Source organism: Galleria mellonella, unplaced genomic scaffold, assembly GCF_026898425.1.
Source record: "Galleria mellonella isolate WM207_F2 unplaced genomic scaffold, CSIRO_AGI_GalMel_v1 utg21, whole genome shotgun sequence".
Lineage (NCBI taxonomy): Eukaryota > Metazoa > Arthropoda > Insecta > Lepidoptera > Pyralidae > Galleria > Galleria mellonella.
Window position 1 is genome coordinate 2,884,805 of NW_026442037.1, and position 14,035 is coordinate 2,898,839.

The window sequence follows — 14,035 nt, forward strand, 5'->3', positions numbered from 1 at the left end:
TATACTGAGGTATACCACATGTCACTGTCATAATAATATTGACAAGTAATGGTGCATATGACCGAATGGTTCTACTTCCTTTATGTTATTTTTCTATCTCTAAAAAAAATAATCTAACCTAAAATTTTATTTCTATAATACTGTGCATTAAATTAAAAAACATTATAATTAAATAAACATTTTTACTAGTACATTTTAAACATGAATCAAGCTGATGTTACTAAATTGGTTTCCAAACTTCGTATTCCTGTACATCCAGAACGTCGCAAGCTTAGAAATCCAAAAGGTCCAGAAGGAAGAATAGATAAATTACGTAAAACTGTAACCGGCTTAATAAAATACGAAAGAATTGAACTTAACTACAACAGAGCCGATGAAGCTCGACAATATGCAGAAAGGGTAATAACAATATTTATTTTTAGGATACACATAGGACAAGTGAAATAAATTATCGTGCTTAATACATAAGATGGCCAGTAATATTTGCAGACAAGATTATTATTGTTTATTGACAAGTAACACTGCATATCAACATTGAATGTATTTTGTGGAAACAATTGTTGGTAAACCTAAATAAATAAATAAATGTACAATGTTTACAACACTATTATAAGTAATATTTGCCTAGAAAAATATCATTAAATCTTTAAATCTGCAAACTACAATTAATTAATTAATTATCATTTGCAAGTAGTGTACTAACATACATACTCAGTGTACAGTGTAATTACAAACATTAAAGTTACCTTTTTTTTAATTATTATCTGATAAATACACTTCATAAATGTATAATGAAATAATGGGAAACACTATAATTGAAATGTGTGTGTAATCAAGGATTGAAATGTGTCATTTCTCCAAATCTATCTTTTAAACTTTTAATTTGATATCACTACAATATTTTTATTCTAAGAACAAATATGAGCTGAATTTTTAATAAATTTGTCAAAGTATTATAATAGTAATTATAAATTTAATGCATGAAACAGTAATTTCAAGAAAATTAAAATATATAAAAATAGCTTAATGGAAATGCTGTCTCTGAAATAATCCCATTATCTACATATTTTTTGTGAGTTTACACTGTAGGTAAATGAAATTATGAGTAAAATTTACACAGCTATTGCCCTGTTATGGTGCCTCTGCTATTTATAAAGATTTCTTTTTTTATTTATTTCTATATTTTTTTTTTTTTGTTTTAGCTTATATCAGAAGCAATACAACATGGAGACTGTCATAAACCAACAATGGATATTGCAGATTACTGGCTCCTGGAAAAAGAACTTGTACACAAACTTTTTAAGGTCCTTGTGCCTAGGTATGAAAATCTCAACTCTTGCTATACAAATTTGCTGAAGGCACCACGACCTCAAAATACTAGAAACATTGAAAAAGTTGTTCTAGAATTGAAAGGGAACCCGTACCCACCATTACGTAATAAACAATCTAACAATAAGCTCCTGATTCAGAATGTTTTGCTAGATGCAGCCAAATATGAGTACAGACAGTCCAAATACGCTGAAATAGCTGATAAAATTGGCAAAGGAGAAACAACAGTTGACAATAATCAAAAAGAAAAGGTCACAGAAAAACCTTCTCAGAGTTAAATATTTTAATTATTATTAAACATTTTAGTATTGATTTAGTGTAAGAAATAAATTGTGTTAGATTTTTTAATTTACTATCATTTTCATTAAAACCAACTTTCTCTGCTTACCCCACAATTGTTCGATAGAAAATACCTTTAATGTGTCAAGTACATATGCCATGCATACTTCAGTTGCATAGTTAAGTTATTATTTGCATTAATGCCATAAGCAAATAACATCTAGTAACAACAACAATGTTAATTGTACTAAATAAGCAAATTTAGGCTATTTTATATATCAATTGTTTACTAGATATTTATCTTTTGCTCACATTACTTATATATATATATATATATATATACATGCAAACTTAATGCCTGATGATTCTGTGCCAATTAAGTATTATGCTAAATAGATATTAAACAGAGGAACTAAGCAAGAATAGGTAATAGACACTGGTATTAGACAATCAAAGGCAAATGATTACCCTGCCTGCGCTATCGGCATACCTTGGAGGGGCGCCTGTGAAGAGTGACAGGTGAGAATGAAGCAGATCAGTTGACCCATAGTGACCAATTGCACAAAAATTTACCACTGGTTTCCAGGGGAACGGCGTGGGGGTCGACCTGATACGGTGTAATGCTAGCAATGAGGCTGTTAAATCTAAATTTAAAATGTAAAACAAATAATTGTATTATGTAGTGACATTCCTAATGGCTAGATGAGAAATACACTCTACTGTGACATATTCCTTTTTAAAAGGCCGGCAGCACACCTGCAATGCCGCTGGTGTTGTGGGTGATCATGGGCGGCGGTAGTCACTTACCATCAGGTGAGCCGCATGCTCGTTTGCCCCCTGTGTTGTAAAAAAAAAAAAAAAAAATAGCGATCTAATGACAATAGGTACAAATAATTCATAATACTAATTATATTATCCAAATCACTTAGCAAAGACATCGAGTAATGCTTTTTAGATAAGACGGAATATTTCAAAAAACAAAGCTAATGGATAGAAACGAGCAATTTTAGTTATCGCAATGTTTACGAGATTGTTGGGAGCTGTTCTTCTTTTTTTCGTATACATTCGACAGTGATGTCTGTATAGATGAAGTCGTAGCATCTTTTTAATATTCTAGCAGTGAAACAGAGTATTTTTCATTAAAATATTCTTCCACGTTCTTTTTTTTTTTTGTCGAGGGGAAATGCTTCATGCAGATCCACATAGTTTGGAGGAGATATGTGGGTACTGCCGGACTCTTATCGGCTAAAACCCCCCGGTGTTCCTCGTCCACCTATTCCCGGAGCCGCGGGGAACCCACTTGAAGTCGTCCGAGACTCCGACGGCTCCATATGACGGCTATGTACCTATTTTTTTTTTGATGGGTGAAAATGTTATGGTAACCCCGCCTGCTGGAACAGTATACGCTTGCTGAGCAACAGTGAAGGGTGATAGATGAGAATGAAAACAGGCCAGTTAGCCCATCATGATGAATTCATCAGGAATTAACCATAATAGTTTCCAGGGAGAACCGCGAGGAGGTTGAGCTGGTTGGGTACATTGCTAGCAATGGGATTCTCAGTCTCCATTACTAACAATCCCCTTCCCCCACTATGTACCTATTTGTCAAGCGACTTTAAAATTTCATAATTCTTTTTTTTTATGTTTTTACCTCATTACTCAGTCAATTCTAAACCGATTTGGAAAATTCTTTTGTTATCTGAAAGAATATACTTATTAATAGACGGGACCAGTCTGGTCCCGTAGAAAGTTTATCAAATTCGATTCAGTTGTTTAATTATTAAATCGAAATAACTTATTTTGTCACAATTAAGGTGGGTCTTTCTGTGGGATACGATTCTTTTTTAATGGATCGTTTTAAAAAATGGTAACCTCGCCTGCGCTATTAGCATACCTACGCTTGCGGCGCACCAATGGGAGTTAATAGATGAAGATGAAAATAGATTAGTTAGCCTACCATGACGAATTCAACAAGAATTAACCAATGTGGTTCCAGAGAAACTGCGTGGAAGTCGACCTAATAAAGTATATTACTACCAATGAAGCTGTTAGACCCCTTTTTATAATTTTTTCATTCCTAATTATATTCTATAGCATCGGTATATTCGCAGTTTAACATACAACTAACAATTCCGATTTCACCTGTATACCTCGTCAGCGTGTACTAAGTGTAAACAGTATTACTATTTCATTTTCACTCATTAAATGAAAAACGGGCTCAGTACGGGACGATAGGGGGAAAGGGATTGTTAGTAATGGCGACTGAGAATCACATTGCTAGCAATATACCCAACCAGGTCGACCTCCTCGCGGTTCCCCCTGGAAACTATCATGGTTATTTCCTGATGAATTTATCATGATGGGCTAATTGACCTGTTTTCATTCTTATCTATCACCCTTCACTGGTGCTCCGCCAGCGTATCCCATTAGCGCAGGCGCAGTTACCGTTACCATACCATTTTCACCCATAAAAAAAAAAGTACGGGACGATAGATGTGGATAAAGTCTGGTCAGTCAGTCCATTGTGACTAATTTACTAGAAATTAACCACAGTAGTTTCTAGGGTAAACTGCGTAGAGGTCGTCCTGATAAAGTGTATTTCTGGGAATGGGGCTATTAATGCCCATTACTAATAACCCCTAACCCCGTACACTTTTTTTAATGAATAATTATGGAATGGTAATCCCACCTATGCTGGCGGGGATGAGGCATGATAGGTAAGAATGAAAAGGCAGGTCAGTTAGCCCATCATGATGAATATACCTGAAATTCTGCACGATGCTTTCTAGGGGGACCACGTGGAGGTCGACCTGACAGGTTATATTGCTAGCAATGGAATTGATAATCCCTTGGGAGAAGGAGGGCGACCGAGCGGCGCTTGGGGTTGTCGAGACCCAATGTGGACGATATTGAAATTATTTTTTTATGAAACTTAGAAAATAAGCCTTATAGGCTACCTAATGGAAAGTAGTAACCATCGCCTGTAGACATGAACAGCACCATGAAGGTCACTTTCTCTCTTTGTGATACATAGTCGCCTCTCTGCGATACCCGTGGTATCCCTTATATTTGCCATTCCTGAGGACCATGGTGTCTCTGTATACTGTAAAGTACAGCTATATAAACACACTTGCTTTCAATTCTTGAGGACTATAGGAACACCTTTTTAGGAATCCAATATATGGATCCGGTATGTGTGATATCAAATCCGATCTAAGCAGCTTCCAAATGTATTACCTTTTGTCTTTATGACTTATTTATGATCCTTTCCTCCTTTTTTCATCGTAAAATGTTCGCAGGGGCCCTAGGTACACTAGGACCGGCCCTGCTGAAGACACAACATGAAATTCTTTAGAAAGGGCCTAATAAGACTTCTTAAAGATAGGCAACACGTGCGTCAAACCTTAAGATACATTGGTATTGGATGTATCGTTACTATTAGACGGGCGATACTTATTTGTCGTCGTAATAATATATAAAAAAAAAATAGGATTTTCATGTGGTAATACACGCAAAATACTAAAAACGCATTCACAGAATACCCAGAGAGGAATATAGGAAGTATACGTATGTTGGAACAAAAACACTATTACAAGAAAGTGAAGCTTGTGTGCGTAGGGCTATAATCCGTTATAAAAAAAAAAAACCAGCTACTCGGGGATAGTCGCCTCCGGAGTTAAAGCCGGAGCAAAGGGGTTTATCCCGAGGCCCTACCTAAATACTTCTAGGAGGGATAAGAAGACCCGTCGTCGTCGGTATTCGCTCAGAACCACAAATCCACAGCTATGCGGCACACGTCTGTTTTAATAAAAATTGAAATGCACTGTACAGTGTGCAAAACAACAAAAAATATATCTTTTTTTAATTATTCTAAAGACTTTACTAGGTAAATATTATGTTATTATAATATATTTCAGCCATTATCCGTCCACTGCTGGGTATGGGTCTTCCCCATAGACTGCCATAAGGAATAGTCCTGAACCACCTGCATTCACTGAAATTCATTTGAGGTCGTCATTCCATCTAATAGAGAGTCATCCTGCATTGGCCCGTACGGGATCACCACTCAAGAATCTTTCTTCCCCATCGGTTGTCGGTTCTTCGAGCTATGTGACTAGTCCATTGTTACTTCAGCTTGCTTATCCTTTGGGCTATGTCGGTTACTTTGTTTTTTTTTTTTTGTGAATATCCTCGTTTCGGATTTTATCACGCAAAGAGACTCCGAGCATAATGCTCTCCATAGCCCGCTGAGTAATTTGAAGCTTCTGCATACAGGGAATCGTGTAGGACCATGTTTCGGCTCAATAAGTCATCACTGGCAACACGCACTGGTTAAAGGCCTTGGTCTTCAAACTCTGAGGTATTTTGGATGAAAAGATATGGCGTAGTTTTCTGAACGCTGCCCAGCCGAGTTGGATTCATCTGTTAACCTCACGATCGAAGTTGGACTTACCTATTCGGACAACTTGTCCCAGGTATACGTACTCGTCGACAAATTCGAGCATAGTGTAACCTCATGCGTAACCGGTAGGTATAGCCGTGACGCAGTGAGCATAACCAACAATGTGATAGAGATAAGTTATGAGGACGTTTTAAAAGCAATGAAGAAATTTAAGTATTTTATCATTTTATTTTTTAAAATAATTTCATACTACTTTAACATGAAATTCCTTTTTTATCGTAATGTATATATCTAATACTATGCCCTGTAGCAGGGAATGTAGATAATTTGGTAACAACATATATATGTATATATAACTGTCTTGTGACAAACCTTACACATTTGTCGATACATCAAACGAGCTTTCCTTCTGGGTATAATATCTAATCTGTGACGCAGCCACGTTCATGGCAAGGAAATTTGTGTTGTACAACGGTCACGCGCGTGACTTGGTGATGGCAGAGGAGTGCGCCTTTAAGGCCCGACTTCATCGACTTTTATATGAGCTGTTTGCTTTCCTAAACGACTTATTATAACAAATTTAATTAACAGCACTACTTAAAAATTTAATCCAGCAGTTAATCACGAGATTTATATAATCTTTTTTGTAAAACATTATCTTTTTGCATCCATTATTATTAAGTTACAGTTTTAAAAATAAAAATTATGCAACAAACACGGAATAAGAACATTGCCATAAAAATAATTAATCCGGGTTAATTTATTTTTATTATAACCCTACATTGAAATTGAAATATGAATATAGTCAGATTTTAAAAAATATGGGTGATCACTGGTATGCGATTTATAACAGTGTGTTTTCCGTCTTAGGCATGCTTAACGTAGATAAATATATCATATATAAAATGAATAAAAAAGAATTTAATATATTTTTTACAAATTTAATAGGCAATTAATTCCTTATATTAACACAAAAAGGAACGTCACTATGTAAGGTTATCTCTGAAATGTCATCATGGAATCAAAACAACTACTTAGGTAGAAATAAATATTTTTATCAAGCCGAGGCACAAAAAGTATTTTAGTGAGATTAGTATTTTTTTAGACACGATCCCATTATTTAATGCTCAACATGAATTGTGGAAACGATTTAGTACCCAAAATAGTGGTTTTAGGATCATGTAGTGTAGACTTTACAACGTAGGTATTACGTATGTTTATTATAACCTTGCTATGTCTGTCAAATCAATAGAAATTTAAAACGAACGAGACAGCAGGTAAGCGTCATATGATCTGTTATGTAATTGACATTTTTGTTCTTTTATCTTCCAGTTATGCTCCCAGACTTCCAAAACCTGGAGAGACAATTATTGGTAGTAAATTTACAACCAGCTATGGTGGGAAAGGTGCAAATCAATGCGTAGCTGCGACAAAATTGGGCGGAAATACATCAATGATATGCAGACTAGGTTGACAATTATCTCTTCTGTAACCTATAAATATTTACGAATAGACAAATGGGTATTAAACAGAATATATATAAGAACCTAGTAAATACAAAAATAATGCAAATACTTTACTGATCTAAAGACCTATATTATTTATTTATTAATTATGTACGATGAGTTCGTACAAATGTAGATTTATTGTAAAGGCACTATTTTATTCGAAAATAAAGACTGTAATACTCGGTTCGGCAAGTAAGATTATTGAATTGTTGTTGATTATATGAGTTATATTTTCGAGAAGTAAGACCTGGTTCACACTAACGTCTGCGTGTGAAAGTAACGAGAGAAAGAGATAGGTATATTGACGGCCGTTGCTGATTTTATATAAAGTGAACCGAAATATATAATTTTACAGAAGCATTCCGGGATGTCTCAGTTTTTTAATAGGGCTTTATTATGTTTCTTGATTTCTTAACATACCTATATAAACTACAACCTATACATTTGTTTTTTGCTTTTTGATTAACATCATTTAAGTGTTTAAAATATAACCGTATCTGCTACAATTTCTTTTGTTTGGCAGGTGACGATCGATGGGGCACCCAATATAAACAATATCTTAAGGATATTGGCGTTGATGTGACTTACGTTCACATAACACCGAAAATTACTACAGGAATAGCTCAGATATCTGTGGCAGAAAGTGGGGAAAATCAAATAGTCATTGTGCCCGGTTCTAATGGTTATCTAAGCAAATTGGATGTGAAAGAATCTGCTGATCTTATAAAAAGTGCAGATGTTCTTATCGGTCAACTGGAAACTCCATTCGAAACTACCTTAGAAGCATTTAAATTGAACAAGGGGGTAAGTTACAATTAAGACATGACGTTTGTGTGAATGTTTGTGAGATCGGCTAGTATAATTATATTTAATAATATTTACCTATATACTATTACCTACTATATACTTACAATTTGTTTTTATTTTTTAGATAAAATTATTAAATGCAGCACCAGCTCGTGAAGATATTGAAGAAATACTACCTTATTGTTCAATATTATGTGTAAATGAATCTGAAGCCTCAATACTTACAAAACTTGATGTTGATATTTCGTAAGATTTTTTTGTGATCATACATGACTATTATATTATAGGTATTATATTATAGGTATTACGGATAATGACCTTTTTTATTGCTCATCTAATATTACAGAAATGCTGTAACTGCTCTGGAAAAACTATTGGAAACCGGCTGTGATACTGTTATTATTACTTTAGGAGAAAAGGGAGCTGTCTATTCATCGAAACATGAACCAACCCCATTACACGTGTTATGTGACCCAGTGACTCCTGTTGATACTACTGTATGTCAAATTTGCTACTAATACATATTTTTAAATAAAAAAATAACTAATGTTGTTTATTTAAGACATTAACTTAAGTATATTATACAATTATTTTTTCTAGGGAGCTGGTGATGCTTTCGTGGGAGCTCTTGCCACGTTTCTAGTTACGCAGAAGAACTATTCATTGCATCAAATTATTGGAGCTGCATGTGAAGTCGCTACTATATCAGTTACGAAGGAAGGCACGCAAACCAGCTATCCCACAAAATTAAATCCTTTTAATAAAGAATTTAAGTATTTGTACCTATAACATAAATATTGTTTAAATAAAACAAGTTTCATCTAAACCATCAAGGCTTTATATTTAATTAAACAATCTACGTGCGTGTATTTTTAAAGATAAAGACATCTTTAGAACATATCATTATTCGTAATCTAAAATCTAAATTAATGTAAAACAAGGAAACCAGTAGTAACAAAGTTACTAATAAATTATAGGTAATTTATAGATATACCAACTTATTATAAAGATTCATATTTATAATTATATAAGTAAATCTTAGTAACTAATTATACATTGAATTTTAAGTAACTATATTCTAAACATTAACATCTTAATCTGAAAGAAAGTTATGCAAGTTTTATTAATAAAATAATTATAAAAATTAAAAATATAACAATTTTTTACTCTAAAATATTTCCGCGGTAAAATAATGTTTCACTACATAATTTTGCATTGAAAAGATTTTTTCAAAATTTACTTTATAATTTATTTATTCAGCAAACAGAATGAAAAACATTAATTAATTGGATACAGAAAAATGAGGACGTAAGGCAACATATTTTTATGTACTCTTCGGTAATTCAGCTTAAATCACAAACTTAATACAATTATTAATGTAATTAGATCTTTATTAATGCTGAAATTTATATATTTTAAAGGTATGGCATAATATATCTAAATACATAAAGATTTTCTGTCTTTGTACAGATTATCTAAACAAAATATTTATTATTATTATATATCAAACCGTTTCGAAAAAACGTCATTTCTAAATCGACAACACCCGCATGTGTATACTCAACTTAAATCAGATAATCAGTTTTTTTTTTAGTTTTGGTTCAAGAATAAACTTACAAATCTTATTTAAAATTATTAAATAATGAATGAAAAGTGTCGCTTGTCTATAACTGCCTTATTTATTTTTGCTTATTATAATCTTAGGCGGATCACACACTGTAATGCGCCGATGCGCGACTGGACCGTGGAACGGGTACACGCGCTTGGTGGCAATCACGCACGCCATACCGTGCGTATTGTCTCATCAGAATTGCTAAGTCCTTGTCCGGGCTTTAAATTAAATTAAATAGAAAACAGATTTAGTCCAAAAAATTTAAAATGGTATTTCAATGGCATCTATTTAGTATTTAGCCTATTTTCTTAATAAAATACAAAATTTTGGATGCACATTTATTTATACAAAATAATTTCTTGTGAAATTAATAATCAAGGAATATTATAAAACCTGTATTAAATAGAGATATAAAACATTAAAAATATTGTCCGCGACGGCTTTGGAAGCTAGCGTTTTCGTAAAAAGGCCCAAAAACAAGTGAAAGGGTGTGAGCATCATGGTCGTAACATTATAGAGTATTTTAAAAGTTGAACATGATCAACATGAGACTGTACTCGGCAGAGCAAGCAGTCTCGATATACTAATTAGGATGGAGGATTACGGAAAAATCGGCGGCGTTTCACATATCGTCGTTGAAAAAGTTGCAGTTTTGATATGTGCCTTCCTTGGAGACAATGCCTTCATTGTCATTTGGCGTATGCAATACGCCTAAAAATCAAACCCCATTATTTTGTTTCAGTAAAATATAGATGGTCGTACTAGAACACGTCTTCAAGTGTATCATAGATAACACTACCATTGACTATGAGATTCGTTCCACATTTAATTTGTAGAAATATCTAATAAGTATTTAACGTTATTGTCGGAATTCTTTTCCAATATTATTAAACAAAAAGGTTCAATATTAATTTCAACCTTCATAATTATGAAGAAATAGTTTAATTTTAGTAAAATAAATAAGAAAAATGTTGCCATGTTAACAGGAATTAAAATTTTAGTAGAAACAATTATATTACCGAGGAAAATCCAAACTACATTAGTAAAACTTAGTTTGTAAAATAAAAAGCATATAATTATAGAATAGCAGTTGAACATATATACATAGCAGAAAATATTGCCAAGAATAAGAAAATGGTAAATTACTACCATGCAGAACTCAAAAAATGTAATCGGTACAGTATAATTTTTATTATGTACTCATAGTACCTAACTTTTCATATAGAGAAAAAACACAAAATTTTAGTGTTTATTTTTGCAACTGAAAAATTAGATAATTAATAAGTAAAAAATCTAAAAGAATATTATCGTTTTTGTCTAGTATTACAAAAATGAATAAGTAGTTTAAAATTATTTAAATTTAGTGTTAATATTGATGTGCTTTTTATATATTCTAGGAACACTCATATTGAAGTCGGCAACATTTACAATTATCTGACAATTTACAAGTAAAAATAATAATTTGAAAATAATAACTTCAATAAAAAATATTTAATGTGCTTTTCATACAGCATATGAAATAATTTTCATTATTTATTCATATATATTACTATAAGTAATTCCTACTTCCATCCAATTGCTAATGCAGATTGAACTATGTGACAATATGTAAATTGGTTTAATGTTAGCAATAGAACAAGTTACATAAACTGAATATTTAGCAAATAATTATATTTGATACTTTATTTATCAATCACTTAAAAGAGATTTTGTAAATTATTCTATTAAAAACAATTATTCACTTGAACTTTGACAGCTAATGCAATGTTGCCTGTTTACCAGTAAAGATCCTTTACTATATAATCTTTGTTTACTTGAGACACTGTAAAAAAAGAATTTTTGAATTTAATTACTACCAATATTACAACACTTGACTTTTAGACTGTTCTAGGGTAAAATATTTAATGCTGAACAGGATTTGTATTCAAAATATACATATAATAAGACATTAGATATTAACTGTCAATAGACTGCAAAATTATGCTCATGATGTATTAATACAGAGTTTAATTATTGATAAAACACAATGTTTTAATTATAATTGATGCTAATTTAACAGATTATTCTTTGATAATTAAAACTAATATTTTCATCACCTTAGTGATATAAATAGTATATAGAGTACAGGAATTTAAATAGATGCAAAACATTAGAACTTATCAACATAAAATGAATTTACAAAATTTGTAATACATCTCAGTAAGGTATCAGTAAATTCATATATTAATTCAGCTAACACAACACATATGGGCTATTCAGTTCTGTATCATTGACAATCTGTAACAATACTTGTAGATCCTCCAAACTTGATATAAACTTTGGTGCACCTACAAACTCAACAGTCTTTCCATCAAATTCTATAACATACTTTAAATTCTTAGGGCATTTTACTGATTTAGAACATGTTCCATTAACACTTTTCTTGAATATAACATGAGTAACATCAACCTTAGGTAATAACACATTTTCCTGCTTACTTTTCTTATCGACACTCACATTTTCTGCTTTTTTCTCATTTTCCAGTATCACATTCGTTTCTTTACTTGTACTGAGAGTTTGAGGAATTGCACTGATTTCCATAGAGGTTTTATTAACAGAACTGTCAGAAACTGTTGTATTTATATTAATTGGTTCTGGATCACAGGCCACTGGTAAGTGTTCTTCAATTCCCTTCTGCAATGCCTCGTCCAATATTGAAGGGCTATGTGGATTTTCTATTTCATCTATAACTGGGGTAACAGGAGCCAGTTCCACTTTTGTATTACTCCCAGTGCTCTCAGTACCTTGAATAGCATTTAACTGTGCAACATCTTCAATTAAATTGCTCATAATAGTGGTATCTACCTCCATGGGTGTAGATTCTTGTAATTTAGGCTCAGTTTTGCCTAGAAGCATGGCTTCAACATCACTAGACTCTAAGTTTGTTTTAAATTCTACTGAACTGCTTTGGTCACTTGTTTTGTTGTCATTATCACTTGAATTGTCATTGAGAATATCCATTATTGAAGGGAAATCATCAATTTTATTTTTATCAAGTTCCGACTTTGTATCATTCTTTTTTTCAGGTTTTTCGTTGTACATGAGATCTTCTAACTCTGCTGCTATTCTGTCATACACTTTATCATCAGTTGGTTCCTCATTTTTTGGAAAATATTCTATGCACCACTCTTCTGATGGCAATATACTTTTGTTGATGGCAGGTAGTAGGGCAGACAATGTTATATGATTTTTCTCTTTATTATTATTATTAGTAGAAGGGTCTACAAATATTATACCATAACGTTTCAAGTGTGAAGCATTTTTTCTCCTTTTGTCATCATATTGAGAAATATTGATATTTGAGTTTTTATCTGTCACCGCTGGAGTCTTCTTTAGTCTATTAATCTCTTTTAATACATTATTTGAAGACCTTGAATTTGGCGGATCATGTATTCTGACTCTCTTAGGGCTTAATAGTTCTTTAACAGGATGTTGATTGTAGGCAGTTCTGTGGATTAGAACCATTCCATTTTCATTACTCTTCAATCTTTTATTTGAATTCGGAGATGAAACCTCGTTCTTTTTCGCTTTGGGAGTCGAGTTGCTCTCATATTGAATTTTTACTTTGGTGAATTTTCCCAGTATCTTGGCAAAGTCCATGCGAGTTACAACAACAGCACATTCCCGACACTTTCCTTCTCTATAAAGTCGTTCTATGTTCTTAGGCATTTTAGGAAGCCTTGACCTCCTGGATTCACGAATTCTATGAGAAATCATATTGACGCATAAATATTTGCTGTTATTCAATAAAAATTACTGGTTAGTTGACAGAGGAAGATCAGATATGGTTACATTTCCCGCGCACGATATTAGCTCACTATTTCACAAGTTAATGGATCACTTTTATGTCTCATGGAATGCTTACAATAAGTAGATTTAAAATATTTTTTACATACAATGAAATAAAATATGTTTACAACGAAAATACAAATAATTATTTAAAAATGACACGGAGAAGACTCATAGTCAACGCAAAAATGGCGTCACTTTAGTGATGTCCATCGACTGTCAGATTTGAAACGATCTAAATATCGATAGAGACAACTCTCTACTCATACT

General features: G+C 32.6%; 3 protein-coding genes and 1 long non-coding RNA gene across 6 annotated transcripts; 2 read left to right on the forward strand and 2 right to left on the reverse strand.

The window, feature by feature from the left end:
- Nucleotides 1-55: 55 nt before the first annotated feature.
- LOC113512813 (39S ribosomal protein L17, mitochondrial) lies at nt 56-1,677 on the forward strand. The gene is made up of 2 exons (XM_026896741.3): nt 56-399; nt 1,203-1,677. The coding sequence occupies exons 1-2, from the start codon at nt 202-204 to the stop codon at nt 1,605-1,607; spliced, it is 603 nt and encodes a 200-aa protein (XP_026752542.1). The 5' UTR covers nt 56-201; the 3' UTR covers nt 1,608-1,677.
- A 5,331-nt stretch (nt 1,678-7,008) lies between these two features.
- LOC113512808 (ribokinase-like) lies at nt 7,009-9,154 on the forward strand. 3 transcript variants are annotated; one of them, XM_026896734.3, is made up of 6 exons: nt 7,009-7,048; nt 7,343-7,479; nt 8,042-8,322; nt 8,450-8,571; nt 8,672-8,822; nt 8,926-9,154. In XM_026896734.3, exons 1-6 carry the CDS (start codon nt 7,026-7,028, stop codon nt 9,112-9,114), a joined length of 903 nt encoding a protein of 300 aa, XP_026752535.1. In that variant the 5' UTR covers nt 7,009-7,025; the 3' UTR covers nt 9,115-9,154. The 3 variants fall into 3 exon arrangements, with proteins under 3 accessions (XP_026752535.1, XP_026752534.1, XP_031766821.1); XM_026896733.3 differs by lacking the exon at nt 7,009-7,048 and adding an exon at nt 7,055-7,210; XM_031910961.2 differs by lacking the exons at nt 7,009-7,048; nt 7,343-7,479 and adding an exon at nt 7,509-7,531.
- LOC128200550 (uncharacterized) lies at nt 7,107-7,781 on the reverse strand. The gene is made up of 2 exons (XR_008252767.1): nt 7,591-7,781; nt 7,107-7,503 (listed from the first exon to the last, which is right to left on the reverse strand). It is a non-coding gene; the product is annotated as an uncharacterized LOC128200550 (long non-coding RNA).
- A 152-nt stretch (nt 9,155-9,306) lies between the features above and the next one.
- On the reverse strand, nt 9,307-13,967 carry LOC113512804 (uncharacterized). The gene has a single exon (XM_026896728.3). It carries the CDS (start codon nt 13,691-13,693, stop codon nt 12,170-12,172), a length of 1,524 nt encoding a protein of 507 aa, XP_026752529.1. The 5' UTR covers nt 13,694-13,967; the 3' UTR covers nt 9,307-12,169.
- Nucleotides 13,968-14,035: the final 68 nt, after the last annotated feature.

Coding starts and splice junctions, on each gene's coding strand:
- LOC113512813 (XM_026896741.3), top strand. CDS start 202: ATGAATCAAGCTGATGTTACTAAATTGGTTTCCAAACTTCGTATTCCT. Junction 400..1,202: donor CTCGACAATATGCAGAAAGG/GTAATAACAATA, acceptor TTTTTGTTTTAG/CTTATATCAGAAGCAATACA.
- LOC113512808 (XM_026896733.3), top strand. CDS start 7,134: ATGCTCAACATGAATTGTGGAAACGATTTAGTACCCAAAATAGTGGTT. Junction 7,480..8,041: donor ATCAATGATATGCAGACTAG/GTTGACAATTAT, acceptor TTTGTTTGGCAG/GTGACGATCGATGGGGCACC. Junction 8,823..8,925: donor TGACTCCTGTTGATACTACT/GTATGTCAAATT, acceptor TATTTTTTCTAG/GGAGCTGGTGATGCTTTCGT.
- LOC113512804 (XM_026896728.3), bottom strand. CDS start 13,693: ATGATTTCTCATAGAATTCGTGAATCCAGGAGGTCAAGGCTTCCTAAA.